General features: G+C 42.8%; 1 protein-coding gene across 5 annotated transcripts in view; it reads right to left on the bottom strand.

Moving 5' to 3' along the window:
• The window catches only part of EML4 (EMAP like 4), a 351,241-nt gene that overhangs the window by 243,157 nt on the left and 81,870 nt on the right, over positions 1-26,214 (bottom strand). The window contains exon 1 of one of the 5 annotated variants that reach the window (XM_082252334.1): positions 4,042-4,132. The exons of the other annotated variants lie outside the window; for them this stretch is intronic. Within the exon in view, the coding sequence (XP_082108460.1) occupies positions 4,042-4,066 (25 nt within the window). The 5' untranslated portion in view covers positions 4,067-4,132. Of the gene's footprint in view, positions 1-4,041; positions 4,133-26,214 lie in introns of those variants that run through there. 5 annotated transcript variants of the gene reach the window in all.

Raw genomic sequence — 26,214 nt, 5'->3', positions numbered from 1 at the left:
AATTATGCAGCAGCTGAGGCTCCTGAGTGCAACAAATACAAATGGATTTGACTTTATATGACTGTATAAAGACTGTGTGCAAGAGCCCTTAGTGAGAATTAGCTCTTGGGAATAGGATAATGGGTAGGGAGACTTAACAGCATTAATGATATAGAAACTGTGCAAGATGAGGACAAAAACAGAAAACCAGGACATTAGAAGGTAAACAATCAAAATAGAAAAGTTGTTTTTAAATAATTCACAACCAGCACCAAGAAACAAATCAATAGAGGTGCTTCACCAACTAAGGGCGTATAATCCCATACATTTATTGTGCATTATCCATAACGGATTTAATATGCACAGCTCTGCAAATGTAACACCTCAAATAAATTCAGCCACAAACACTACTTGTGAAGAAAAAAAAAAAATTTAAAAGCTAAGAAACTGTAATCTAGCATGGGCAGAAGAGTATCAAACAGACTAATCTCTGACTACTGATACCGGACCAGGCGTACCACATGTCCTGGATCACTGCCAACTAAGGCTACAGGGAGCAGTAGGTACAATACTCCTACCACAGGCCTACCACAATTAAATTAAACTCCATCACACAGTTGCTAATAAAAAATCCAAAATGGTATTTAGTGATTGAAAATGCATTGCACTTCACTTGACCTTTGCCAGGATATGGGTTTATGTGATTGCTAGCAACAGTAAGCATTTTGGGATTACCATCACCCGACATCTGTTTCATGCTTTCTGATCTTTATTTTTATTATTGGATTTTGAGACTAAACCGGTAATTGTTGATGAACCCGGCCTTCTCTTATAGAACATACCGACAAATGATGCAAAAAATATAACCAAACCAAGATGGTGCCAAGGAGACATAATGGGGCATGTGGCGGTAGTAGGATTCCAATATATAGTAGATTAGCTTTAACATTTTTTTTTTTTCTAAATAAAAGAATATCACACATGTATGAAAACACACGCATACTGCGCAAGACGACTGCCCAATGCAGCCATTTCTGCCCAGTCCAGGTGACTAACCTCATTAGTATGGGAACCTTAATACACCCCCAAACAGCCGCCATTGGTGGCAACAAGCAAGCAACAGATAGCTAGCACAAGCAGAGTCCTCCCTTCTCTTTCTTGCTCCTCCCCCTTTATCACTCCATTGATAATGATGAAGGGGCGCAGACTCTGAAATATGGTAAAGTGGAACTTTATCCATAACAACTTGACAAAAAATTATGTTTTTCAGCAAGGACCATACATTCCACATAATTATGCTACCAAAATCAGTGCCTGCTGTAAATTGCCTCCAGCATTGCTCCCGTTTCTTCTTGCTGGAGGTTGCTTTTTTGCTAAAGCCCAGGGCCCCTGAGCAGCAATAATCCTTTAGGCTGTCAGCAGATAAGCCTCTAGTGGCTCTGATTTTTGGCATAACACCAGAAATGGAGAGTAGAGCAGGGTGAGAGTGTACTACTGTATTTTAAACAGTATAGGCAGGCACTTATTTTTAATGTTTTATATATCTATACCTGTCAAAAGGGGCCAGAAGTGATCTAGCAGGACTTAATTTTCAGACTAAAGTTCCACTTTAATAGAGGTATCCAATCTAATACCAGGATACAAGTTTGGTCCCCTTCTACCATACTTTTGGTGTTGTCCTTGTACTTTTCCCCTCCATGGTTTCTACAGTGACCACTCCAAAAGTTTTCATCCCTCTTCACATTCCTATTGGCTACCTATCAAGAATGTTCTCAGTATCAGTTGAGGAGACCTGATGTTTCATTGGAGGGAGTTTTACTTAGTGATATACTTTTAATAAGTCACTTTATTGTAAGTCCCATTTTATCATTTTCATTCATTAAAATTGTGTATTTTAAAAATCGGCACAATCCGCTGTGCTTGGTTTTGTTTTAATTCTGCATGTTTATATGCCCTCTAGATATATACAGGGCTGGAAAGGATCAGTGGATCTCCCTTGGTACCGGTGAAGGTCTTGCATTTGAAGTCTTTTTTTTTCATCTCCATTCACAAACTCAATGGATAAGAGTTTTTTTTTTAGCTTCAAGGCGAATGGATTAGACATACACCTAACTACCCTCTACAGTCTATAGCCAGCCTTTCATACGGCTAATTATACACCCTGTTCCATTGCATCATTCGTAAAACACATTAATGCTATTCAATAAACAATACATTAGGCTCGTCATCCTTGCAAAACATGTGTAATGAAATCAGAACTGATCACACCCCGAGAACCAAGTAGCCAATGTACTTTATGTCAGTTGGCTCCTAACATACTCGAGCGGCCTTTCTCAACCTTTTCAACACAAAGGAACCATTGAAATAACTTTCTGGTCTCAGGGAACCCCTGCTAATACAAAAAGAGGGCGCACTGGCCTAGCGCATTATAATGATTATATCTACAACTTGTACATTAGTGTGTTGGTCAGTGGGAAGAATGCTCCTTACACTTGTGGTCATTGGGAAAAATTACCCCCTTACAGATAGCTAAAAAGATCAATGGTGTCTGTGGGAACTCATCTGAGGAGCAGAAATTGCTCATTGCTCATGTAACCCCTGAAAACCTCTGAAGAACTCTTGGGTTCCATGGAACTCTGGTTTAGAAACCCAGTATTAGACAAGCCCAATGTATTTTTGGCAATGGAAGGACATTTTTAATAGCGTATTAAAAAATAACCGCTGGCCCCAAGGTTGGATCAGTCTAATGTAAAGCGACACGGGTTTGCCAATGCAACTGCACAAAGGCCATTAAAAAAAACAGAGAGCGCACATGTCAGCATTGTGCAATACCACCTCTGCAGATATGGCCACCACTACAAACTAAGGAGCTTGTTTCAAAAATATATTCTACTGGTAACAACAGCCACCGGAACGATCTGAACTTTATAGCATAATAACCCCCGTGACACATGGAATAAATAAAAATTAAAAGTAATAAACCACATAATTGATTTAGAAATTTGAAAACCTATTAGGCCTCTTGCAAACTAATGAGGTTTGAGCATCTGCTTTTTTTAAATTTTCAGGCACTTGTTTGCACATATTTATGCGCGTATCTGAGCATATAGGCGCATTCGCGCGCCCCCATTTTCTTCCTATAGAAAATGCATTGATATATACACGCGTATTTGCATGTACAGGCACAAAATACTAACCGGGAACGCAGATGTGTGTACAGGCACAAAATACTAACCGGGAACGCAGATGTGTGTACAGACACATTGTAAACTATGTACTGCATTTTAGATCAGTAAAAAAAAAAAAAAAAAAAAAGCTGTGCTGAGCTTTCAAGCTGCAGTGTGCTTTAAACGTTAAGCCTATTTCAGAACTTGTGTTAGCTCTGCAATTTCCTTTAGGCCCCGTTCACAAACAAGCGACGCTACTTCGCACCGCGACCTCCGAGGTTGCTGTGCAAACAGCGCGCCGCGACCTCGGAGCGGCCGCCACGGACTTCATAACATTGAAGTCTATGGCGGTCGCCTCCTGATCGCCCCAAAGAAGCTCCGGACCCTTTTTCTAAGTCGGAGCGACTTGTCTCGCTCCTATTAGAACGGGTCCCGTTCTAATAGGAGCGGGTTCCCTATGGGAGGCGACCTACGGCGACCTGTGAGGCGACCAGGTTGCCTCACAGGTCACCTTAGTGTGAACGGGGACTAAGTACCGATACATACATAGTTCAAATGAAAACATAAAAAATAAATAAATAACTTGCATAGAGAAAAAAATTGGGGCTGCCATGCTGAGCTGTCCTGAAAAGCTGCTTGAAGTGTTGCTGGACATCTTGGTTTGGTAATTTGAATGACTTTCCAAGGTAAGGTCAGTAATGGCAACCCCTATATTCCTTTCATGACAAGTTGCCTTCAAATACACATCTCAGTAACAACTCCATTTACTGGCAATTTTACAGCAATTATTTATATCTACATATACTTTGTAACAAACAGAAAGTGGCTGAAACCTCTCAAATATATAATTCACACAAACACGAGGAAAAAGCACGAGGAAGTGGAATGTACTCACTGCAGACTGTCATTGCAGAATCCATTCAAGCTGCAAACAGCTCCAAAAAGGAAAATCACTGTCGTGTTTATTCCTTTAAATGTTACGTGAGCCTGGTAAAGTTTTCTTGCTGCAAAACCTTTAAAACTCTGCATCCACAGGGGCTAAAAATAGGGCTTTCTTAAAGATGTACTCCTGTCTGCCGAACGCACATCTGCGAAGGAGCAAAAGCCTGCTCTGAGCAAAGGTTAGATTTGAATAATTGAAACTACTAACGAGAGGCGTGACTGAGGAAAAACCTGACGGGGTTTGGTCACATGACCCACTCAGCAAACACTGCTTCCTGAACTCAAATCCGTCTTAAACTAACACCCTAACACGTGGAGGCTGTGTTAGTAGGAACAAAATCATTTTTTAAAAAAGAAAAAAAATCCAGGATTTATGCTTTGCAAAAGGAAGGAAATTCTAAGATAAGAAGTTTTTAAACATCTATTTAAAAACACTTCTGCCTGGCACACACAATGGGAACATCAAGCGAATGATGGGTTGTTATTTTTGCATGCTAGTCTCATATCGAAAACCAACACATTACTAAAGTTACGAAAATTCTCGTAAGACCGAATACAACTTTGGAAGTGATGTGATGTATTCTTTTTGTTTCTGTGCTTGCGCGGTCTTGGTTACTTGATTTTTTTCATAAAAATACTGTACTAATTACATGAAAATCATTTTCTCTGTTATCTTACGAGAACATTTTTGTGTTTGTCCCTTCGGATATTTTCGCATGAATGGTCATAATCGGCTCTCAAAAGAGGTGTACTAATGATTAGATTAGATTATCGGACAATTGCTCTAAAAGGGTTTATTTTTTTTTTTGGTCCGATATTCTCGTGTGTACTAGGTATTAGGCGACTTTCACAATGCGCCGTTACAAAAATGCGGTAAAAATGCATATGCGTTTTAGACGCGTTATGCCGTGTTTCCGGTGCACCTTTGAAAAAGGACATAATTCAAAAACTGCACCAAAAACACAACCGCAGGTACAATTTTTCTGTTTTATGTATTTCCTAATCATTTACTCCAAACATGCACTAAAAACGCAGCAAAAAGGACTTTGAAAAACGCAACTGACCAGTATGAAGAGTTCCATAGGATTTAATTGTCATGCGGTTTTCTTCAGTTTTTCGTCTTTTTTTTTTCTTTTTTTAACCGCAAAACTGATCAGTGTGAAAGCAGCCTTAAACATTGGAAAAAGAGCCAAACCTTCACATGCATCTATTATAAAGCAAGGTTGTTTAGCAAAGTATATGCAACAGGTATTTGCAAACCCCTAAGCCTGCAATCCTGGTCAAAGTGGATAAAAATCAATGATGTATGACAGCCCATTCAGACGGGCGCGATCCGACTTCGAGGGGCGACCTGTGAAGTCGCGGTGCACAACGTGCACCGGGACTTCGGCGCGGCTTGCAGGGACTTCACATAATGGAAGTCTATGCAAGTCGCTCCTAGGTCGCCCCAAAGTAGTACAGGACCCTTTTTCTAGATCGGAGCGACTTGTGTCGCTCCTATTAGAACGGGTCCTGTGCTAATCAATGGCGAGCGACCGGGCGCGACTTGTCAGGCTGACAAGTCACCTGACAAGTCGCGCTAGTCTGAATGGGGTCTAAAGGAAACAAAAAAAATAAATAAATTATTTATTTTATTTAAATAGGATTTTTTTTATTTCTATCAAATTTCTTTAAATAAAATGCTTTTGAAGTAAAAATCTATCCAAAAGATAGTTTTCTATTTAAGATACTTTAATAATTGTATTTATTTAGCATGGAATGCAGCTTAGTTATGTAGCATGAGGCTGTATATTCTGCAATATTTACATTTTTGGTAAACTCATTCAATGAATCCAAGCTCTGCAATCTGAGATGACATGCACTGCATTTATACATTCACAAAATTTTAGGGCCCATTCACATTGAGGCGACACGACTTCGGGGGGCGACCTGTGAAGTCGCGTGCACCGCGACTTGCAGAGACTTCACATAATGGAAGTCTATGCAAGTCGCCCCAAAGTAGTACAGGACCCTTTTTCTGAGTCGGAGCGACTTGTGTCGCTCCTATTAGAACGGGTCCTGTACTACTCAATGGACCGCGACATACCGCGACTTGTCAGGCTGACAAGTCGCGCTAATGTGAATGGGCTCTTACACAAACTACCAGCAAGAATGAGTCCTTGCATATAAAGATCACCTGTCATTTCAGATCCATCATGGCAGCACCTGTTAGCGGGCATCCACTAATCCACTGCTGCCACATCCCTCACCTTGTTGTGTCACTGCTGCATCATCGCCCTCCCATTAAAGTGAATGGGACTCTCTGTGAGTCAACAGCAGGTCAGAAGAGCCACTGCAAGACAGATGACAGTTACTCATTCAAATTAGTATTTAAACTGAGTGGATTTAAATCAAGCCTTTTTACTGGTGATTTAAACATGATTTAAATCAAATCAACCCTGTGGTCAGCTAAAGCTGCTTATAGGCAAGGAGAAAATCAGAAAAAAAATGTAAAAAAAACGCATCGTATTAAACATTTTCTAGTAAATTTCACCATTTTTGTGATCTTTTCTAACATTACAGAAAACAAAATTATAAATAATTAAAAAAAATGTTTTAAATGATTGACCTACAAATGGAATATTGTTTGTAAAAATTTTACAAGTTCATTCAATTTTGATGTTGAAGTGGGAATCTGCTGTTGCAGTAAGCGCACTAGCCATACAAAAATCCAAGGATCGATCTACCGACATGACTTTCCATTCAAATTTCAATCCATGTATGGCCAGCTTAATTAAGCTAGTTTTCTAAAAGGTCTGGGGCCAACTAAGTCAGCCCCATTTAGGCTAGCCATACACATTAAATGCCACTTCAGGAAGATCCTGCATATTTCTATACACCCATGTACATGCAGCCTTATGCCCCGTACACACGTGCAGATTATCTGCAGACTTTTGTCTGCAGACTTACCTTTTCTATGTAGTGCAAGTGCCTGCCGGATTGCATACAAATTGAAAGTGTTTAGGTTTGACCTCATATTATATGGTTTTGGTAAGTCTGCAGACAAAAGTCTTCAGATAATCTGCACGTGTGTATGGGGCATAAAAGAGAAACTTCATAGCATTATCAGATCTACTTAGGGTAGGGGGGGGGGGGGGGGTCTATAAAATCTGGTGAGTTTGTTGTCCAGGTAGTGGAGAGTGGAATGGTCAGAAAACCAAACCGAAGCTCACTTGACAGGCTGACATCATTGCTGCTAATTAAGCATTCGTGGCTTAGCGTTGTCAGCCTGCAACAGGAAATGCTGCTGTCAGGATCTTCATTTGAGAAACATTACAACAGACATGTACAGTCGCACTTTTTTGTAATAGGAGCTGCCAGGGAGATGAACCCCACAATCCAGTAAGGGTTTGGGGGAGACTTGGTACCTCATTATGTCACACCCTAAATATGGGTATAACCTGGTATAAAAAAGTGAGCCTTTAGGAAAACTGTATACGGTAAGGCATAATGACAGACCAGCATCAGAAAAAAGCATGCAAGGCCGACTTGCGTCTCCACCGAGAACCGAATGCCCAGCCACAACATCTCGGCAGCAGAGGAATCATCTGAGGACTGGATGCGATCACTGGTACGGACCCTAGACAGGTACTGAAGAATAGGGGGAAAACGGGGTCACCTCCTACCAGCCCCGAGGAGGGATACTGTGAGTCCTGAGACATGTCCTCCTTTCCTCATTAGGATATAAAAGGATTCCATTTGGCAACACATCTCATCCAGACACAAGGAGACAAAAACTGAAGTGTGTGCCTGGAGGTCCACCCAGTGGCGTATTTAGGTTTTGTGCTGCCCTAGGCCTGACTAAACTTGTGCACCCCCAATTTAAATATGACCCACCCCTTCCTGTTTATGACCTGCCCTGTTGTTGTATTAAGTGTGGACGGCGGCCTGCGGTCTGTCCGAATGTCCTGACCGGCCGGTATTATCATACTGGTAGGTAGCAGTGTGACCGCTTTATGGAGGTACCGGACTGATTTGCCTCCTGGACCCTGCCCTCTGGCCCAATTCACCACATAAGACTGGCACTATACAAAAAGTGTAGAGCAAGCCGGCGGGGACCCTTTTCGTGCCGGGAGGAGGCTGTTTTTTTTTTCCATGCTTTTTGCCGCCTCCCCTGCAAAGTGCCGCCCTAGGCCTGGGCCTTGTTGGCCTAGGCCAAGATACAACACTGGGTCCACCTTTTCTTTTCCAAACAAGCTTTATTGGAAATATGCACAATACACAATGAAGGAAAAAAGGTAGTCAAGTAGATAAACATATTTACAACTAAATCAAGGTTTACAGCAATACTGAAGATAATAAACCTGGGTTCCATGCTAATTACATTTTACATAAATTTAGTGATATGTCAGACGTAGATCAGGAAATTCTAAGGCTAAACTTTCAAAGATGCAGGTATCTAAATGCTAGTATCAAGCATGTACAAATACTCTCACTGCGGAATCTCACCTAGAACCCAAGGTGTAAAGGGGAAGCATGCGCAAAGGAAAGGGGAAAAATGGATTTTTGTAAAATCTTACCGTAAAATCCTTTTCTCTTAGCTCATCGACAGACGTAGTCCTCGGTGATACACCACCTTCGGGTTATGTTACCTCCGCAGGAGCAGGACTAGACAGGAAATTAAAAAGCTCTGGCCACACCCTAGGGGCAGTCCCAGAGGGTATATCCTCTCTCTCTCTGCCTCAGCAAATCAGTTATGTGAAAAAGCAGTGCTTAGAGAATTTAACCCAACCCAACTCCAAAACAGAGGGGCGGGGACTACGTCTGTCGATGAGCTAAGAGAAAAGGATTTTACGGTAAGATTTTACAAAAATCCATTTTTCTCTAGCGCTCATCGACAGACGTAGTCCTCGGTGATACACCACCTTCGGGACGTCCCAGAGCAGTATCACAACTGAGGGGTGGGAAAATGGAAATCAAATCCCAATCTGGAAGGCCCAACCGGTGCCAACTAGAAGTTTACAATGCTCATCCTTAATGATGAGACTCAACAAAAAAATTTTCAAACAGAAAAAAACCCTCGAGGTAGACCACCGGTCTCCTCAAATTGTGGCCTGCAAAACCTTGCGGCCAAATGAGGCATCCGCCGATGCCGTCACATCAATTTTATAGAATTTTGTAAAGGTATGTACCGACGACCAGGTGGCCGCCTTACATACCTGGACCACTGACGCCTGATGGCGAAAGGCCCAGGAAGTACTGAGCGCTCGAGTGGAGTGCGCCCTAACAGGGAACGGAGGACTCTGACCCTTAATAGAATAAGCCTGTACCACCGTCTGTCTAATCCATTTGGCAATGGTTGCGGCAGATGCAGGCAAACCCTTTCTGGGGCCATCCGTGATCACAAAAAGTGAATCCGTCTTACGGGATGATTCCGTAGCTTTCAGGTATACCCTGATTGCCCGAACCACATCTAAGGAATGCAACGCATGTTCCCGATGATGCTTGGGCTGAGGACACAAGGAAGGTAGTACAATATCTTCATTCAGATGAAAATCTGAAACCACCTTAGGAAGAAAAGATGGCTTAGGATGAAGTACTACCTTATCCCTATGAATCACTAGGTATGGTGACTGGCATGATAATGCAGCCAGTTCTGACACCCTGCGAGCAGAAGTAATAGCCACCAAGAAGGCCACCTTCTGGGATAAAGTAAGCAAGGGAATCTCCCTGATGTTTTCAAAAGGAGGTTTCTGTAGAACCGACAAAACCAAATTAAGATCCCAGGGCGGTAAGGGCGCGCGGACTGGAGGAGCCAGGTGCCGCACCCCCTGGATGAAATTCCGCACCAAGGATTTGGTAGCTAACGGCTTCTGAAAGAAGATTGCTAATGCTGAAACTTGACCCTTGATGGTGCTCAAGGCTAGCTTCTGCTCAACCCCTTGTTGCAAAAAGGCCAATATTCGAGACACCGAATAGGTACGTGGAGGAAATCCTAAAGATTCGCACCACGCAATATAAGTCTTCCATGTGTGATAATAGACTTTGCTGGAAGTCGCTTTCCTTGCTTTAATAAGGGTAGGAATGACAGAAGTAGACAAACCTCTGTCCTTCAGTACTTGGGTCTCAATGGCCAGGCCATTAAAACCAGCGACTGTAAAGCACGAAGGTAACTTGGTCCTAGAGACCACAGACACTCCCTGAGACGAAGTTCCCACGGAACGTCTGCGACTAGCATGTCCAAGTCGGCCAGGCCGGCTTGAGGAGGCCAGCCTAGAATTTCTAGGACCACTGGCGCTGATTGGATCTGAACCAGGCGTCCCTAGAGCTATCTGGCCCCGACCATCCGAGAAAGTCTGGTCGTTTTCTGTTCCCACACATTTATCAGATACCTGATAGTTATCAGGAAGGGTGATCTTTTCTGGTTGAACCTCAGGGACCGAAGTCACCCGACTAGAGGCTACTTGGCCTATCTGGTCAACCAGATCCGATTTCTGTGAGGTATCGGGACTAATCTTAGGAAAGGGTAAAGGAAAAGATCTATTCAGGGAACGGTAACTACCGCTTCCTGTGGTACTTAAATGTTGGAAGGGAAGAATCGCACCGGTAGTAGTGGTTGATGCTCGATCTGATGTCCTGAATACCGGTGAAAACGTCCCCCCACCCTGAAACCGGGTGGGGGCGCACCTTCAGGCTGTGTACTCCTTTGCTTCGGGTTTGGCTGGGTTGGTCCTCTGCTTGTCCGACCAGCCCTTCTTGAATCCTCCTGGAGGAGTCTTGCCTTTCCCGCTAGTACCAGCCGGGCGCCCTTTATGGGCGGTAAAGAAAGGTCCTCGCTTGTTGCGAGGTCCCTTAGCTTTTGCAGCCTGTGGCAAGAAAGTGCTCTTGCCCCCAGTGGCATCCTTAATGATTTCATCTAGGTTGGCCCCAAATAGACGATTCCCCTGAAAAGGGAGATTGGTAAAGGTCTTCTTGGAACCTAGGTCAGCTGACCAGCATTTTAACCACAGCACACGTCTGAGGATTACTGCTAACTTAGATGCATGCCCTAATAAGGGAGTTGTGTCCAAGGCTGCGTCACAGATAAACCGTAGCCCTTGTATGATCTGTTCCATCAAATCAGATGTCTCCTGGGGAATATCTTTTCCCCTAAGATCTTGGCGTACCATTTCCGCCCATTCCGTAAGTGTCTGGGAAACTAGACCAATAACAATTACTGGTCTAAAAGCTGACCCTATCAGAGAAAAGATAGTGCGGGACTCTGCTTCTATCTTTCGATCCACCGGATCCTTAAAGGACGAAGTGTCCTCCACTGGAATAACCGTGGCTTTATTCAGCCTGGAAATAGGCGGATCCACGACTGGTGGTACCGTCCATTTCTTAATGATGGATTCCTCAAACGGATAGCGTCTAGCAATACGCTTGGAAATAGTAAAGGTACGTTTAGAATGCTCCCATTCTTCTTTAATCTGATTACCAAAACATTTAGGTACCGGAAAAGCCTTCGCCATCTTGATGGGCTTATTAGTACCGAAAGGCCTCTCTGTTTCAGTTGCCTCTGCCGGTAAAGCCTCAAGTTTTAAGGTTTCTTGCACTGCCACAACTAGTGCGTCCACCAATGCTTCTTCCTGAATTATAGCAGGAGAAGAAGCGTCCTCCTCACTGTCTGAGGGGGCTTTACCTGGGATAACAGCCCTTGCAGAGGAACCTGCAACTGCCGTGACCATCTCTGAATCTGAGTCAGAGGTGTCAGATGGTATAGGGGTAGGCGGGGGTCGCTTCCTTGACCCCCGTCCCTGACAGGCCGCCTCCACCCGAGCCACCATAGACTCCAAAATTGCTGTAAATGATTCTATACTCTGTGCACCGGCGGGTCCCGAGGCCCCCTCGAGGGAAACAGGTGGGGGAATATGTGTGGCAGGGTCCATGATAACTCCAGTTACTTCCTGGATAATATAAATCAAAAGAAAAAAACTTTTTTTTTTTTTTTTTTTTTTCTGACCCCCAGCGCCACAAAAAGCCCCTTAGTGTTACCTGCTAGGGATCCCTATCGATCGAGAGAGAGAGAGAGATAGACCCCCAGGCTCACCACTTGATGCTCAGAGTTAAACTGCAACAGCTTACAGCGCTGTCCTGACAAACAGGAAGTCTTTTGGCTGGCTGCCCAGGAAGAAGGGAGGCGGCTCCGCCCCTCTGCACGCCTTCCGGCGCCTCCCCCAAGCTCCACGAGGTGTAGGATCACCTCAAACATGGCCGCCCCCATGCTGGAGACACGAGGCTACGCCAAAATGGCGGCTCGTGCGATCCAGCAAAAAAAATGGCGGCGGCCTGTGCTGACTAGCGGTGTGCTGCAGGGCACACAACACTCTCTCTGCATGGGGATATGGCGTGGTTGGCGGTACCGGCCCTGGCGGACCGCATGGCCGTTCGGGAGGCCTGCTAATAGCTGGAGATCTGATTTGGAAGGCAGTCTACATGTCCGTGGCTTCTGACTGGTAGGTAGCTTATACTTAACCCATAAGATTCCCAGAATGCCACAGATTACATCTTTAAAACATGTATACAATAGATTGTTAGCTCCCAAACCAAGCCTCCTGGCTTTTTGCACACATAAAATCACACTCAAAGTAGGAGGATTTGTGACATGTTATAGGATAGAAAGGACTCTTTCTTACCATACAGAGAGGGGCCCGCGTTCACCACAAACCCCGTCAGGGAAAAAGGGGGAACATACTACTCACCATACCGGAACCAGGCGGGCACCAACTCCTGCCAGTACCCCTCTCCACCGGGGCGGGAGGGCTGTCGACCGATACGGACGCCGTGACTCATGGTCTTTGGCGTTTCAGCGAGACGTTTAACTCGCGGGTTCAGTCCTTTTAATGGGACTTTGTCGCGGCCGACTCAGCGTGGAGCTATGGCCTGCACGCGCTCGTAGGCTGAACTGGGGTGACCACCGGATCTCAACATCCAGCCCGTCGCCCAGTTCAGCTTTCTTGCTTGAAGATCTCACAGGAACACTGGAGAAAAAAAAAAAAGCTGTCCAAAAATCCTTTTAGAAAAAAATTCTTGCCAGGACCTAAGATCCCAGCAAGGTATCTAGGTCCTTACTCCTAACTAGACAGAAAATAACTGATTTGCTGAGGCAGAGAGAGAGAGGATATACCCTCTGGGACTGCCCCTAGGGTGTGGCCAGAGCTTTTTAATTTCCTGTCTAGTCCTGCTCCTGCGGAGGTAACATAACCCGAAGGTGGTGTATCACCGAGGACTACGTCTGTCGATGAGCGCTAGAGAAATATATAGTTAGGGGCGAGGCTAGTGGTATCTCGTTCCTGGAAGGGCAGGTTAGTTTTTAGTAGTGGAGGGCTCAAATTAGAAGCACTTACTATGGTCTATTGGAGGTCCACCTATTAAATCCTAATCTGGCAGGTGTTTCCTGTCCTGGATAGGGGGAGCTCCATATCTCAGAGGCTGTCTTGTAAGATGACTGGGTAAAGAAATGGTTTTGGGTTTACATACACTTTAACAGAAACTTGTACTGAAAGCTACCTACTTCTAATGGCGCTTTTCCACTGCATGGAACCGAACGGTTTGGCACGCTTTTGTGCTTTTCCACTGCTGGTACCGCATGGTATGGTGTAGGAATAGTTTGGTTCGGTACGGTACGGCGGCGCTTTTCCACTGCATGGAACCGAACGGTACGGCTCTGAAAAAACAGTACCTACTCGATTGTGGTTCCAACAGGTACCATAACTGGTACCATATCCCACAATCCTTTGCATGCAGTCACTTCTAGCCACTGATTGGTCAGAGAATCCCACCCACCCCGTTGTTATCCCACCCAATTAACTTTAGTACTACTTTAGTGGAAAAGCAAACCATACCGTACCGAACGGTTCCAACACCGTACCATGCGGTACCAGCAGTGGAAAAGCAAACCGGGCCAAGCAGGGCCGAGTAGAGCCGAGCCGGTACTTGCAGTGGAAAAGTGCCAAAAAAATGGTAGTTGCCCTGATGTCTGCCTGGAGTGACTTTCTTATTCAGTACTGGTTTTTGCACAGAACCATCCGCCGCAGTCACTACAAGCACTCCTTCTTGGACTACATTTGGTTTATGACCGTCATAATTGTGCAGCTGTAGCCACACATCTAAAAGTTCGGGTCCTAGCAGGATACCACATTGACATTTGAGATTTTAACTTAAAAGACTTGAATTCCTAAAAGAATTGCCTTGTGTTTGGCAATGAATGCAAAAAAATGCCATCTACTTGAATAATCCAGAAGAAAGGCATGATTGCAGTACTAGTCTAAGCATGCAAACATGTAAAGAATGGAAGAACAGGGCATTAAACTGTCATATTTACATTCTTTAATGTTAAAATAACTCATAACTCTGGCAGCTAATGCTGAAATGTTAAATATCCATAGAAAGCAGACTCCGTGAAGGATCATTCATAATGCCTCCTTTCTGTGATAAATAATGTGAACAGCTAGTTAGGGAGATCTCTTTTTCTGTGTGTTTGCAGGCACTTCTTGGAAGAATATGCAATGCTCTGAAATTTTTTTGGACTGTAGCAGGAAGTTAAAGCAGGGCTGGACAGATCCCAAGAGCCATCTACACAATGCATCTAATACATGACAGCATTTGGAGTATTTTCCATCACACTATAGAATTATCCTTTTCCTGGCCTTAACACTACGCGTTTCCTGCCAAATTATGTATTACTTTGTTCAACACTGAAATACCTGGTTGCAACTCTTTTAAACCTACTAAACCAAATGCAGAAACTAATGGGCAGCCTTTACTGGTCAATACAAAGGAGTTACAAAGATCTTCTATTAAGCAGAGTGACTGAAAGATGAGCTCATTGCTGCATCTCATAATGCTTTCCTGTCACAGGGTGGGGCTAATCTATGACCGCTTGGGCTCGGAGGAAAAAGATTGAATACTACATGACATGAAACTGAGGACATCTAGTGGTGCAAAAGTAGTACTATGCGACGCAGCTCTTGACTGGAAGTATATTGCAAAAAAGTCTGGCATTATAATTTAAAAAAAAAATAAAATCTCCATACTCACTTCTATGCTGCAGCATCAGTGTGATGCTGAAGCTATTCCACCTCAAATGAATGATCATATGACCACTGATCAATCAGCTCTCAGTTTGCAGTGGTGATCAGAAACTGTCCGCTCTATTCTTCAAGCACTCACTGGCATGCCAGACTGGGGAGGAACAGCTGGCTCTGGCAATAGCCTACTATCAACAGACTACGGGGCACAGGAGAACAAAAGGAGGTGTACTACTGTGACCCAAAATAGGAGTCCATGGCCCTATAATTATCCCAATATGGAGTCTATACTGGACTGCAAAGCTCCAGCTCACTCCTCTTTCAATGGCTGATGGGCAGAAATTTTCTCCCGGCCTACAACTCCTCCACAATGCTGGGATCTACAGATGCCAGTGGGATGTCACGACAGCCGGGATTCAGTGCCATTGTCAAGCCTTCACAGCAGATAAATTAGCCAGAGCTTTGCGGTGTCCTTTTAAAGTGGAACTTGAATAAATCTTTTAATTTTGGCTAGTTGGGAAGGGATGTGCCGCTCCTTCGAAAGTTATTGCAGTGTATCTCCTTGTTGGAAATGTCTCACCTCCTGTCAAACCCTACATACCCACCATGCCAATGGGCAAAGAAGTGAGAGGACATCTTCCCAACAGGGAGAAAAAAAAAATACAGCAACAAAAACGTTCCCATCAGAACAGCCCAGCTTTCGGCTCCGACAGGAAGGTTTTATTAGGGGGGGGGATGCATTTGAGCTTTTATTTCTCTGCCTAAAAGCTTGAAGGCACTTGTGCTTTTTTGTGCTCTTTGGTGCGTTATTGAGCTTATTTGGAGCATAAGCATTTTTTTTTTTCCACAAAACCTCCCCCTCAGCTCATTTTTTCTTTTTTTTTGTGTGCAATTTTGCGCTTTGAGCTTTTTCACGCTTTTTTGCACTTTACTTTAGCAGGGATTTTTCATGCCTGTGAGAGCATATGCCAGTAAACTCCTGAAAAAGCCATAGTGTATATGGACTCATTGGCTATCAGAGGGAAGTTACCAGGCAAAAAAATAAAGAGCTAAAAAAAAAAAAAAAAAAAAAAAAAAAAAAAAGCTCAAAAGCCTGTTAGGAGCAGCTTCTTTGAGATGTAGTGTGCATGAGCCCTAGGGCTGCTAAAGGTAGGTACAACTCTAGGTACCTGCAGCAGTCTGCTCCCTTTTCCATCAGAATATAATTGCACAGCATCATGCATCTGTGTTGCAATGTAATTCTACTGAACACCACCAAAGCCCAGGCTACATATCAGATTTTTTTTAATGAATGCCCTGGGTTAAACAAACATCTTCCTATTTAGTTGCAATTTAATATTTCTGCTTAACAAGGCCTGGAATTTTTCTTTTTCCAGAACTAATCTCGATTACATTAAACAGCATTGCCCTCTGCCCATTCTCACTGTTAAAATGCTGAGGTGGAATGGAACCAGATAGGTAATGAATACTATTCACAAGCCTTAGGGCAAATTTGCTTTGCAAAAGATTTAGGAACAACCTCTGCTAAGCACAATTTACATGAAAAGTGGTCGTCTAACATGACCGCAAAGTAAACCCCTATTCTGCAGGAACAAAAAACAAACATCTGGGGGCCCCTTATGGCTTCAACAACCTTAATGGTGAAAGAACTAAACATGTTAATAGACGTGTAGTTGCTCACCCTTCCTCATAACGTTATATATAGTTAGTGCCAGTTCACATTAGTGCGATGCCAGACTTCGCATGAGATTCGCACTGCATTGCTGTGCAGATTACATGCGATGTCTGAGATGCATTTGCACCAAAATGGTGCAGGACCCTTTTTTTTTTTTTGTTTGCACTGGAATCGGATCACATGAGTGTTCACACCTACGCTATTTGATTCCTGCACCATTTCACAGCTCGCACTGCAATCTGCAAAACAATCTGGGGGTGTCATTGACTTTACATTGACACCCCCAGCGATTCGCAGATCTCGGTATGAACTACTGTGCGATTCTGGTGCAATGCAGGAACAGGCACTGAATCGCAGGGTTTCCTGCATCGCATTAGTGTGAATCGGGACTCAGTCCCGGTTCACATATATGCGATGCGGGAACCCTGCAAATCCACTGCGGGTTCCCGCATCGCATTCAACTCGCAGGCAGTTCACACTGCCATATGCAAATTGGTGGGTGCGTCAATACAAAGTTAACACCCCCTCCCCCAGATCAGTTCGCATATCGCAGTGCAAACTGTCAGTTTGGACATGAATCGAAACATAGCTGTGAACACCCATGCGATCAGATTCTGGTGCAGACCCAAAAAAGGGTCCTGTGTGAGTTGTGTCCGAATGCGATGCAAATTCAGTCATACAATCTGTATGGCTAAATTTGCATCGCACAGACATCGTATGTGATTTGCAGAGCAGTGCGCTCCGAATTACATGCAATGTCTGTCATCGCATATATGTGAACCAGGACTCAAGGAAGACTTAACTTAAGATGTGCTCTACAATAAGGTTTAGTTTCCACTTGCGGCTAGGAGGGGTGGTAAAAATGTGCAGTTGAACTGCGATTTTATTGGCCCCCCCTAAACTGCAAAGGCAGCCATACAAGGATACATGCATGCTACAGGAACAATGCTTTGCATTGTGACTCATAAAAAAATAAAAAATTCCCCCGTCATGTTTGGCAGGCAGTACCAGCTGCCAAAAGCAATCCATTCAAGATAAAGGGGCTACCCCACAACCAGGTGCAACCCAGCACAAATCTCTCTTCAAAGGGTAACACTTGTGTAAACCAGCCCAGCCAGAAATGAGGAAAGTGGGGTAAGAGAGCTAGTCCCAGTCCCAGTCAGATAATGGCTCGGCTGTCACAGGTAAAAGGCAAATCAGCCGGAATCAACCGAAGCATTTCATAAGCACATTTACCCCCCAACCTGATCAAAATGTAGAAAATCTCCATGACAAAACAGAGCCTATAGTTGCCACTGCAAACTGTGCTACTGTTCCACCTCCTGCTTGCTTGTTTGAAAGTTTTGTGATTACGAACGACTGCTGATATCCACAATTATCTCTCCTCTTTCCTGTAAGCTAACCTAAGTACTTCCTCCTATGCATCAAGTTACAGACTAGACACTCCTAATGCAAACAAAGACAGTGTAAATGTAGGCAAAGTCTTACCTGTCCTCAACACTGCCCTTTACCCAAGCCTATCACACATTTTCTGAAAGACAATTGAGAGAGAGGGTTGCTGCAACATGCACAGTAACACATCTGAAGTGCTTAGAGCAGTGATGGCAAACCTTGGCACTCCAGATGTTTTGGAACTACATTTCCCATGATGCTCATGCATTCTGCAGTGTAGTTGAGCATCATGGGAAATGTAGTTCCAAAACATCTGGGGTGCCAAGGTTCGCCATCACTGGCTTAGAGTATCAAGTGATAAGAGGCTGCAGACCAACCCAAGGGCAATGTGTGAACCCTGCTCAATCCAGTCACAAGTTGCGGATATTTGAGTCAACGCCTGGCCATTTAGCACAGCAGAAGCAATTTCCTTCATCTCCTGGTGCTGAACAGAGCAGTGGGAGAATGAAATAAAAGTGAAGGTGGAATTCCAGGCTACACCTATCTAGTCTTATAACAGACCCCCCTCCCCCCTCCTAATGCCTATGCTGACTAACCTGTGTCAGAAAGATGTAAATACTTACCTTTTTCAGGTTGCTTTGGTTTAGTCACGTGATCTTCCCTGTGTAAGCCAGTGTCCACTGCAGTAACGAGGAGGGAGCACTGACAACAGATGGGCCGTAGGAGTCTATAAGTAAAGTCAACACTCTCAGGCATTACCAGCTGTTTGCTCTCCCCTGCTGCTGCTAGCTGACACAGGGGATCCCATGACTGGACTGAAAGTAGGTACTTAGATACAGCTTTTTTACACAGGTCAGTTAGCACAGGTGTTAGGAGGGGGGACGGATCATATTAAAGATTAGACCCAGCTTGCAATTGCACCTTAAGTATAACCTGAGCTCCCACTCGATCCAGCGATGTGCACGAGAGCTGCAGTCAATCACAGCAAGTGATCCAATGAGGAGAGAGGGGGGCAGGGCTGAGTGGCTGCTCCGTGTCTGAACATGCAGAGTAGTGGCTCAGGAGCTCACCTGCTTGGGTGCCCCCACTGCAAGCACCGGCGGGGGACCCAAGAAGGAGGAGGATCGGTGGTGCTCTGTGCAAAACCACTGCACAGAGCAGGTAAGTATGACAGGTTTGTTTTTTTTTTATAACATTTTTTTGCCTTTAAGATCACTTTAAAGTAGGGATGCACCAATAATTTTTTTTTTAAAAACAAGCACGAGTATCGATAATTGTTTTTTAGCCGATATTTACTGCAACTGTTTTGTTTACAATTCAGCTGTCAGCAATGATACAAAGCATTGAAAAGTTATTTACAAATTATGAAAAAAAGTTTTTTTTTTTACATTTTGCACTTTTTTCAATGTGAAACATGTAAATATATGTTAAAAGGTATAAAAATAACGAACAAAGGAAGAAACAAAACAAAAAAAAAAAAAAGCTTTGAATTATTAGCAGTTTATAAAATAGAAGTGAACAAAAGAAAATCAGCAGGAAAATATTAAATGGAGGAGAATAAGGAATTAATTAAGGCTGATTAGAGTAAATTAAGGGTTAATAAGGGGTTAAAAAAAGTATTTAATAAAAATAAAAAAATAAAACACACAAAAATAAATTTTATTTTACTTGACCGCTTGCTTTTAGCTGACTTCACCTACAGATCCAAGTTCATCCCTCCGATCAGTAGATGAAGAAACAGAAAGACACAAAAAGAAACAATGTTCCTCTTTACCTTAGTAATTCAGTGGCTCAGCAATGTTGAAACATTGCCTGGCTTTTTTTTTTTAACAGCTTCAACTTCTGGACTTCTTTAACACTTCAGCTGTCAACAGGGGAACCCCGCTGACAGCTGAATGAGTCATCGGTTAAGGACGTGGCTGCCCCACTCCCTAAAAGAGTTGTAAAGGCAGAAGGTTTTTTTTTATTTGAATGCATTAAAAAGCCTGTGTGTAGCAGCTGCCCCAGCATCACCTAACACTTACCTGAGCCCCATCTCTATCCAGCTATGTCCACGAATCCCTGGGACTCTCCCGCCTGGTTGGCTGAGACACAGCAGCGGTACCATTGGCTCCCGCTGCTGTCAAAGTCAGTTAGACAATCAGGAAAGAGAGGGGGTGGGACCAAGGGTCTGAAAGGACACAAGGAGCTGCAGCTCAGCTCGGGTGCCCCCATAGCCAGCTGCTTGTTGTGGGTGCACTCGACAGGAGCAGCGAAGAGGGATCGAGAAGAGGAGGATCTGGGCTGTTCTGTGCAAAACCAACCGCACAGAAAAAGTACAACATAGGTGTTCTAAAAAAACATGAGACTTTACAATTACTTTAAAGAGGAAGTAAACCCTCCTCTGACACTTGTACCTATAGGTAAGTCTATGATAAGGCTTACCTATAGGTACTGTAAATATCTCCTAAACATGTACCGTTTAGGAGATATTTACCTTTCATGCAGCCAGTGACGTCACTGGCGCATGAGCTCTGAAGGAACGGCCGATCGTGCCGTTCCTTCAGAGCCCTGTGCCGTGACCGTCGGCTCCCGCCCGCGTGCGCGGGAGTGATGTCACCGCGGCTCCGGCCAATCAGATGGCCGGATGCCGCGATCCTGGAAGACGGGCAACTGGACATGTCGCCCGTCAGAGGTAAGCGAGCAGCGCGGCGGGGGCTCGTTCTAAGGCAAGTATTTGATAATGAGCTAGTATGCGACGCATACTAGCTCATTATGTCTCTCTCTTTCAGAATGTAAAAAAAAAAAAAATGTTTTTCTCGGTTTACAACCTCTAACAACCGATGATTCGTTTTTTTTTTTTTTTTTACACGTTTCAGCTGTCAGTGGGGGAATCCCACTGACAGATGAAAGAACCAAGCCTGAAAGTATCGGTTTCAGGTATCAATGCATATACACATATATGGATACTCGTGCAAATTCTTATGCCTCGTACACACGCAACAATTATCGGACGACCGATCGGCCGACTTTTGTCCAGTGTTGTTGTGTTGGTTGAAATGTGCTCTAGACTGCACACAAATTTTCTCGGCCAACAAAAATCTACTTCAGAAGTGATGTCATGTGCTGGTTTACTTTCTGTGTGTTTTTTCTTCTCTGAGCATGCCCAGTCTTGCTCATCAGATTTTTGTCTGCCGAAATCTGTACTGACTGACGGAAAATCGGCCATTGTGTTGACAGCCAACAAAAATTTTATAGCCTGCACACCAGATTTTTTTTGGAGTCGGTTGTCGAAAGCATCATACTAACAAGCCGAAAATCGGCCGATCGGACGTTGGCCGAAAATTCACGGCCAATAATCGATGCGCGTGTACGAGGCTTTAGTATCGGCACAGATATCAGTATCGGTGCAACACTACTTTAACGCAAGCCCTGCTCTTTTGCCCTAATCAGGTCATGACTATTTAGAATTGAATCCCTGTTCTCATCAAGCAGACAGAAAGATCACTATGCACTGGATAAGCTGGCAGTTCTTTTCATCTACCTCCAAATAAGCCAGAAATGTGTCACACAAAACAAAGACTGACAACTTCTGATTACAATTTGTTGATAAGTGGGGTGTAAAGCTATACTTGTGGCACTCCATGTTCTCCAGGTCCTTTACCTGCTAATGCATTGGCAGGGTGCTCCAGGACACTATGTTCAGTCTGGAAACAGCTCCAAGGCCTCTGGGCAATTCCAGCCTTTTTAAAAGGGTAGCTCAGAATTGAAAAAAAAAAAAGTCTGTAATTATTCATATACTGCTGTTATTATTTCTATGCCTCAAATGGTAAGTGCTGTTTAACTGTGAATAGTCAATGCACTTCTCCCTGGCTCTGTAGCAAAAAAATTCAATAGAAGCCATTGCCTGCAGCAGAATATCCAACCAAACTTCCTGATCCTCCATATCTCTGCATTGGGCACCTGCACTAAACTGCAGATTGAGGAGTCTGGGGAATCTGCATCCCTGTCTTCAGTATAAGCAACAGATTCAAGAACAAACTACAAAGTGCCAGAGCCAGTAAACATTATGCTGCCAAAGGACTTTACTTGGAGAAAGCGCAATACAGTATATACAATACTTATAATAAACGTATTATTCAACAACAAAATACAAGAGGATTTACATGTAGGAGACCAAGCTGCACTGTCACTGTAATCTGCAGCCTTGTATCTGTCCCTGGCTGCATCATTCATATCCAACTTCTGTTATCTCATTCTTTACAGCAAAATGAGAAAAAAAAAAAAAAAAAGGTCAGAGTGCAAATCCAAAGCCATTGTGGACTTCAAACATTCACATTCTCATTCCTTTTACATCATTTCCCTCAAAGATGTGAACACAACCCAAAAACTGCAGACTGGTTAATGGACTTCCACCCAGAATAGGCCTAGTGTATGTGGTAAGGACATTATGCTGGTCATTCACATAATGCTAAACATTCTATCTAAAAACGACAATTCAAACACAAACAAGTAAAAAAAAAAATTAAAAATGATTTGGTGAAAGAATTTACCAGGATTACTCTTGTTTAACCACTTGAACTTCAGACGGTTTTACCCCCTTCATGACCAGAACAGTTTTTGATATTCAGCACTGCGCTACTTTAACTGGCAATTGTGGGGTCATGCAACACTGAAGCCAATCAAAATTTATATAATTTATGTCCCAAAAATATAACTTTTTGCTGGTATTTGATCACTACTTTGTTTTTTATATAAACAAAAATGTTTTGGGGAAAAAAAAACAATAGTAATTTCCTACAGTTCTAAAAAACATGGAATAGAAAAATAAAAACTATTTCTGAATAAATTTAGCCAAAATGTATTCCGCTATATGTTTTTGGTAAAAAAAAAAAAAAATCCCAATAAACGTTCATTAAATCCATTTGTGTAAAAGCTTTAGCGTCTCCATACTTAAAAAAAAAAAAATATATATACACATACATACATATATATACATATATACACATACATACATATATATATACATATATACACACATACATATATAATATACACACACATACATATATAATATACACACACATACTAATATATACATACACTAATATATATATATATATATATATATATATATATATATATATATATATATATATACATATATACATACATACATACATACATATACACACACACATACACACACACTCCACTTCGATTATATTTCCTTGATGACTGAGTGGATCAGCAGAACTGTAAAACTTTGTCTTTATTAAAACCTGGAATGTTCCTCTATAGCACCTTTTGTTTGGATATGAAACCTACCTCTCGCACCACCGATGATGGTGATTTTCAATCTTTGAAGCGCGTTGGATGGAGGAAGTAATAGAACATAAACGTCATTCTCACAGTTGGTGCATTCAAAACACCATGTTGCTATTCAGTGATGTATTAAAATTTAAGTTTTTATAAAATGCTATAAAATCCCTTATGTTTTTAATTTGATACCAAATCAGTGCCCTTAAAGTCCCAAAAATAGGGGAACTCCCACTTTGTTTGAAACAAGGCACATAATATACCACTATAACAAAGATTGATAAGCATTATAAGCATTGGTAGAATTCAGCCACTAGAGGTCTCTATTAGCAATTTAACATTTATTTAATCATTTCTCCCATTTACAACTAAATTTGTTTTGATATTAAAGCGGTATTAAACCCCCAAAAAAAAAATGTATTATACTAAAGCTCATTAATTCATAGATATAGTGGCTGCCTTTTTGAAAACTAGAATTCTGCTTGACATTGACCAAGGTAGAGAGGAGGGGCAGATTGCATCAGGATTTGTGCCTCAGCCTATCAGAGAACACCTTGTACTCAATGAAAACAATACTAGGCTTCTGAATGGCGGAGATGCAAGAGTAAGAGAATATTCTGTCTCCGGAAGATGACACCACGCTCTGTATGTAGCATAGGTTACAACGTTGAATTAAAGCTTCATCAGCCACGTGGATAATTTGTTTGATCGAAGCTGGGCCAAAGCAAGTGTTTGAAATAATCCCATTCCTGGCGTTCTTAAAGTGGAACTTCACTCTCCTAATCAATATGTATTATTTGTAATGCTCATGCTGCTATGATTAGTAAATAGATAGGAAGGTATATTATATTTACTTGTTTTTAACTTTTTTTTTTTACATTTCTTCGGTTACTTTCTGGTTTCTTGCCTAGGCAAATGATGTCAAACATGCCAGGAGTCTTCAGGAGGGGAGGAGGGGTTTACTCAGCTAAGCACACACTCCTGTATGTATGCTTCAAATAAGGACAGATATGGCTCGTTTCCACTGAGCTTTCTGGTACGATTCGGTACGGTATGCTATTTATGCCGTTTCCATTATAATTGGTACCCTAATTCCGAACCGTACCGTACCACTTTTTGGTACCCTTTTGTTGGGGTACCAAGCACATTAGTACCGTACCAACAGGGTGGAGCTACACTCTGCAGAACTTTGATTGGTTGACAGAGAATCGTCTATCACAGCTTTACTGCTACACCACGCCTATCATGAAAGGGTACTATTGGCAGTGGAAACGCAATGTGTACCGTTCCGAACCGTACCATACTGAACCGAACCATACCACTCAGTGGAAACGAGGCAATAGATTCCAGGAAATTAATGTTACAGGGATCATTTGCCCATACTCCAGATGGCCAAGTGATTCCTCAACAAAAAGTATGAATGGGGGGAGTTTTCTTTACGTAATAAAAATGTATTAAATAAATAGTGTATTTGTTGTTTTGTGGTGCTCAGATTAGTGAAGATCCTCTTAAACATCTTTAAACTGGTGCTTTCGAAAAGTTAGAAAAAGTTTAGCAAATGCTCTGTTAAAGCTTGCTGTAAACACTTCTCTTATATATTCTGAAGTTTATGTGCAAGGTCTAAGTTCCTCTGGGACAGGAAGAGCCGTGAATGGTATTATTAGCTCCCTAAGGCACTGTGGAATTTCTTGAGTCTGTAAAAGCAAATAAAATTAAGTATTTCACTGCTCTCCATATGAAAGAATACACAAATTCTCCTTTGCTGTACCAGTCCAACCTCTCTTAAACTGGAGATGGGGAGGTGCAAACGTCAAGCACACTTCCAGCTCCTTAGACAAGTCCGTGGAACAGGTGTGTGACACCGGCAATGCAAGCAAGAGCAGATAGCATCTCTGCCCCATATCTCGTGTTCAATCTCCACTGTCATGGCTTTCCACAGCTCGAAATTTTATCCAGTAGTAAGATGGTGTTACATTTGGCACCAACCTCTGGCCAAGTCCAAAGCCAATATTTTCAGACAAGTAGTTTAGCGAATATATTTTTCTTCTCTTCCATCTTTTCCAAAAAGCAGCAGCTCAGCTAGCAGGAAAATCACATTAGGCAGAATGACCTAAACAAAATTAGCAGGGGCTCGGAGATATTGATTTATAATAATGCAGCCGCGAGGGAGCTGCAAGAAGGGGGGAAAAAAAAGGAAAAGGAAAATGAAGAGGGGACTTACGAGCAAAGCCTGACTCAGGAATCCTATACAGGCTGCAGCCAGGAAGGATTACCAAAGTAAAGCCAAGCATGCAGCAGAAACCGAGTCCAGAAAAAAGGTAAGGAATTTTGATGATGTGATAGGTATTTTTTACACATTAAAAAGGAAGAAAACAGCCAACTTGTGTAATAAAAGGGAAGCAAACAGTTTGTGAACATTGATATATACTCAAGAATAGATCTATGTATAATGGGAATAGAACCAAAACGTGTACCAAAAAAGGGGCACAAGCCGACGGCAGCACCAACTTTCCGAAAGAGAAAACTCCTGGGTGGGACAATGGCTTTCAGATACGCCATATACTGTACCAAAGGAATATACCTACAAGTCACTAATTTTGGGGAAGGTTATTTTGCATATGATTATTTATTGTCTGAACGCTACCTACATGTACTTACTATTTCTGAGGAATCATTAAAGGATATCTAAACCCAAGAATAAAAATAGAAAATA

The sequence above is a fragment of the Pelophylax lessonae genome, assembly GCF_965119305.1.
Source record: "Pelophylax lessonae genome assembly, chromosome: 3".
NCBI classification, from domain to species: domain Eukaryota; kingdom Metazoa; phylum Chordata; class Amphibia; order Anura; family Ranidae; genus Pelophylax; species Pelophylax lessonae.
This window is presented reverse-complemented; position numbering and strand designations above follow the sequence as displayed.